The sequence below is a fragment of the Tiliqua scincoides genome, chromosome 5, assembly GCF_035046505.1.
Source record: "Tiliqua scincoides isolate rTilSci1 chromosome 5, rTilSci1.hap2, whole genome shotgun sequence".
Taxonomy (NCBI): domain Eukaryota; kingdom Metazoa; phylum Chordata; class Lepidosauria; order Squamata; family Scincidae; genus Tiliqua; species Tiliqua scincoides.
This window is the reverse complement of record NC_089825.1, coordinates 139,672,072-139,677,202: the sequence shown is the minus strand read 5'-3', so window position 1 is coordinate 139,677,202 and position 5,131 is coordinate 139,672,072. Positions and strand designations below refer to the sequence as shown.

Genomic DNA, 5,131 nt, shown 5'->3' with positions numbered 1-5,131 from the left:
CAACAGGAGGATAATAAGACTGACCTACCTGAGAGTTACTGCAGGTATGGACAAGACAAGACAAGGCAATGCAGGTATGGACAAGACAATGACAAGACAGGTCAGCATTTTTGAAGTGCTGCATAAATACTTATTAATACTTATTACCACCCCCTGTATAAATACAACAGCAAAGGAATAGGGCAGCAGGCACAACTGAACAGGGAATGTGCAGAGTGATCCTGTGACACTTTACTCAGAATTCAGTTGAAAAAAGGCTTACTTCTGAGAAAGCCTGCACCAGATTCATGCCCAAGTGAAAGAGAGGTGGGGGTGGAACGAGGACAACTACAGAGTTGGGGCCCAATCCTATCCAATTTTCCAGTGCTGCTGCTGCTGTGCAAATGAAGTATGCACTGCTTCCTGTGGGGCGGGGGGGGTGCAGTCACAGAAACCTCCTCAATGTATGGGAACATTTGGTCCATTACCTTGGGGTGCACAGGTGCTGGAAAGTTGGGTAGGATTGAGCTCTAAGGGCCTGTCTACTTAGATGTAAACCCCATTATAGTCAGTGGGGCTTACTCCCAGGCAAGTGTGGACAGGACTGCAGCCTGAAGCTTCAACCTGATGCCCAATTTGCGGGGATGAAGCCCCCAGGCAGCCAGTGAATGTGCCCAGGACAGAGAGCCTGAGAGCGACTGAGGAGCATCGACCCAGCTTCGATGGCAATGACATGCTCTCAGATCTAAGCGCTGGATCTCCGCCTGGATGGCCAACTGCTGCTGCTGCTGCTGCTTGTTCATGGCGGAGGCAGGCGCTCCAACAACCACCCTGCCTGCAGACCCACTGACCAACCAAGGCAGCCAACAGCACCCCCCAGCAGCCGGCCACTCAGCCCGGCAGCCAGCACGCAACAAGCCCCGGCGCTGTCAGTTCATCCCTACTCCGGCCGAGGAAGCCCGGGGTCACAGGAGGGGGCCAGGCCATGGAGAGCTGCCGCCCGCCTCTCGCAGTCAACACCCCACCGGGCCTCCAGAGCTGCTGCCCCATGGCTTTCTGGGGCTTCAAACTCAGAGTTGAAACTCTGTACTGGGGCGACAGTGCGCGTGCCCACGGAAAGGGCTTTGAGTGTCCTCTGTGGCACGCGTGCCATAGGTTCGCCATCACTGTGATAGACAAACAATGCAATCTTACCTGACTAAATCCTATCTGAAACTGTATCGTTCCAAAGAATATCAGAGACCACCTTTCAATAAACATATTAATTCAATATGATGGTACAAGTGAACGAACAGAACAGGTTAATACTGGACAAGGTGATATCTCAAGTTTTTTTTTCTTTCTGTTAAAGGTGGTGAGTCTAATTGACCGCATGTATTTTGATTTTTAAGTCATTTCATTCTTTGGGCTTAAGAACAAGGAGCAACAACACCTGAAAATAAGTCACGTTGGGCTGACAGTGCAATCTTAGACATGTCTAATCAGAAGGAAGTTCCACTGAGTCCATTGGGACCTACTGCCACGTAAGGGACCAATCCTATCCAACTTTCCAGCACCAGTGCAGCTGCAATGCAGCCTTAGGATAAGGGAAAAAAGTCCCCATATCTTGACAAGGCCTCTGTGCCTGCCTCCTCAACACAGGATGCAGGGCATGCCCCATTGGCATGGCTGCACTGGCACTGGAAAATTGGATAGAATTGGGCCCTAAGTGTGTACAGACATCCATGATATCCCCAGATCCGGTATCTGTGGATCCAGTGATCCACGGTTCTCCATGACCTTGCATCCCCCCCCCCCCGGCACCAATTCACTTTTATTCTTACCAATAGTGCTAAGAATGAATGTATCTTGCTTTTACAGGGTATTATAAAACTGAACCTTATAGCCAACAAGCAGGCAGGCACCCTGCATGCAAGGGGGACACAGGAGAACATTAACAGGATGTAGAAAGCTTCCTGTTGAAGGTGTAGACTGGGTAAGGCAGTTTTGTGCGATTCTGCCAGGTCCACACTGTAGCTGTCACGCCCAAACTTAACTTGAATGATTTGTTTTCAAGCTAGACCACTGGTATCAAATTTGGTTTGATAGGCAGAAAGAACTGTTCTGTTGTTTAGGCATGGGCTCAGAATGGCAGAGTTTATACCAGGCTTGGCCAAGCAAGAGGTCTGTGTTTGCCCAACAACCTCCTTGTGGCTTGTTTGATCTCCTTGTTCCTCAGTGTGTAGATCATGGGGTTCATCAGAGGGAAGACTGTTGTGTGGAAAATAGCCACCACCTTGTCAAAAGGAAAGTCCAAGAAGGGGTGGCAATAGATATAGATGGCAGGACCAAACATGATGAAGATGATGATGATGTGGGTGATGCAAGTGGAAGCAGCTTTTCTCTTCCCTTCAGAGGAGCCCATCTTCACCTTGACCAGCAGGGCTCCATAGGAGATGAGCAGGAGGATGAAACACATCATGTTGGACAGGCCACTGTTGAAGAACATGAAGAATTCCAGAGCATAAGTGTCATTGCAAGCCAACTTGACAATCTGGGTGATGTCACAGAAGAAATTGTCCAACTCGTTGGGTCCACAGAAAGGGAGTGGGACAATAAAGATGATCTGGATAATAGAGTGCACGAAGCCTACACCCCAAGAGGCCAAGACCAGAGTCCAACAGACTGCTCTGGTGATAAGACTGGCATAGCGCAATGGGTGATAAATGGCTACATAGCGGTCAATGGCCATAGCAATGATAAGGATGACCTCAGATCCCCCCAGCAAGTGAAGGAAGAAGATCTGGACTATACAGCCTTTGTAGGAGATTGTTTTGTGACTGGAGAAGAAATCAGCAAGCATCTTGGGTGGGGTGACGGAGCAGTAGCAGATGTCCAGGAAGGCTAGATTGGCTAAGAAGAAGTACATGGGGGAGCTCATTCGGGGGTCGCTTTGGATGGTCACGATGATGAGGATGTTTCCTGGCAGGATCAGTGAGTAGAAGACAAGGTAGAGAACAAATAGGAAGAGCTGGGTCTCTCTTGCCTGAGAGAGACCCAACAACACAAACTCTTTCACAATGGATTGGTTTCCATTCTCCATCTTGCTGCTGCCATCTTCTACAAAACATGGGGACAGAACAGTGTAAATAAGAAGAACATTCAATAGAGCTCTGTGCTCTATGGAGTGTGTAGAGGAGTGTGATTGTTCACTTCTTCTGCTACCTTTAAACCACCCACTCACACTATTACTCAGGATTTGTTAATTAATTTTATTCTTGTTTTTATATACTAATTTTTTTTAAAGTTGTTTCAGTGAAGACTTCAAAATTCCATTATAAAAAGTTCTACCTATTTTAAAAATGTCATTATAAATGTTTTTAAAAATCAAATGTGCCTTGTAGGGGTATACCCTGTACATACCTGAAAGTGTATACATATCTGTGACATTGCACTGAAATCTACGTAGAAAGTCTGTCCCATTAGGCAAGACCCATCTCTGCTGGTGACCAGAAGTACTTAGCTGAAGTGCTAGCAGAATGCTTGGAAGCAGCAACAAAAGTGGCAACCCAGGGGCACTTACGTTCTTCAGTGTCCCTTTTCCTTACAGCTCCTCTCTGACTACCTCCTCTGCTTTTGCTCCTTCCTTGGATCTCACTCTCTCTCTCTCACTCTCCCCCCTCCCTCTTCCTCCACAGAGCAAGTTGATACTGGAAGCAAGGCTCACTATGTTTAGTGAAACATACCCCAATGAAAGGGTGCCTAGGAGGGCAGTTGCAACATAACTCCAGGCATGTTTACTTGGAAGTAAGTCCCATTCTTCCCAATGGAGTTTACTTCCAGGTAAGTTTAGGATCCAGGTAAGTTTAGGATTGCACGTCTAGGATTGCAGCCTGGCAGCCCAATCCTATGCATGTCTACTCAGAAGTAAGTCCCATTAGAGTCAATGGAGCTAACTCCCAGGAAAGTGTGGATAGGATAGGGCTATCAAGGCTCTCTGTTCTCCTCAGACTGGAAAAAAGAAGGAATCAGCAAAGCGGATAAGAAGTTGGAAGAAGTTAGAGAATAAAAGTTGAAGGGCCCTCTTGGTATTTTGCTACAATCGCTCAAAGGCTGGGGTTTACTTTGAGGATTTGTGTGCTGCCTTTCAATGATATAAAGAACCCAATCAAGGTGGCTAAAAAGAGGCTTAAAAGGTAATTCTCAACTAGTCCAAATGAATTTAAACACACATATCAGTGTGCCTGCACAAAGGGTGTTCATTGTTGAAATAGGCTACAGAGTCCACGGGCAGAGCAACCATTTGAATATCACAACAGAGCAGTGGTTCTCACATATTTAGCACCAGGACCCACGATTTAGAATGAGAATCTGTCCAGGACCCACCAGAAGTGATATCATGACCGGGCGTGACATCATCAAGCAGGAAAATTTTAAGAATCCTAGGCTGTAATCCTACCCACACTTACCCTGAAGTAAGTTTCATTGACTATCATTGTTAAAAGCATATACTGGTAGCCTGTTCAAAGTACAGGTCTGTAACATTTCCCCAAATGCAGTCACATACCATGGGAGCATCAAGTCTAATATATTAAAAATAAACTATTTAATTGAATGGGGACCCACCTGAAATTGGCTCGCGACCCACCTAGTGGGTCCCGACCCACAGTTTGAGAAACACTGCAATAGATTAATATTCCAAGGAATACTGCTGTTTTATTGTTTCGCATTATGTAAGCTGCCTTGAGATTCCAGAAAGGTGGAGTATAAATTTTTTAAATAAATGATTTTTGATTGCGTTCTTGTTGTATAGTCAGTACAGAGGCCCGCATGGGCTGACACTGTGCTTCCATGCTGGTTGGAGAGGCCCTGGCCGGGTGTGTGTGTTAGAATACAGCTTAGGTCACCCAGGCTAGTTCCACCCCTCTCCAGGTCCAGGTCTGCCCACCAGCCTGCTTTTCCCTTTCCCCAAAATGCCCCTTTCTAACCTCCTGCCACCCTCCTCAGCCCCCTATGCTGGCCAGCCTAGCTGGGGCAAACTTACCCTTGCCCCGTGGGGGATCGAGCACAAGGAGACTGATGTGTGTCCTTGCGCTGGCCTAGTCTGCTCACAAGGAGTTGCAAACGTGCTTTCCGGAATATTTTTGTTACATGCCCAGTGCATTATTGTTGC

General features: G+C 47.0%; 1 protein-coding gene across 1 annotated transcript; it reads right to left on the bottom strand.

Annotated features, from left to right (window-relative positions):
* Positions 1–2,116: 2,116 nt before the first annotated feature.
* LOC136653901 (olfactory receptor 4N2-like) lies at positions 2,117–3,061 on the bottom strand. Its single transcript, XM_066630773.1, has one exon. The coding sequence runs from the start codon at positions 3,059–3,061 to the stop codon at positions 2,117–2,119; it is 945 nt and encodes a 314-aa protein (XP_066486870.1).
* Between the last annotated feature and the right edge of the window lie 2,070 nt (positions 3,062–5,131).

What these genes read in the sequence shown, in the direction of transcription:
- LOC136653901 (XM_066630773.1), bottom strand. Translation starts at nt 3,061, where the DNA reads ATGGAGAATGGAAACCAATCCATTGTGAAAGAGTTTGTGTTGTTGGGT.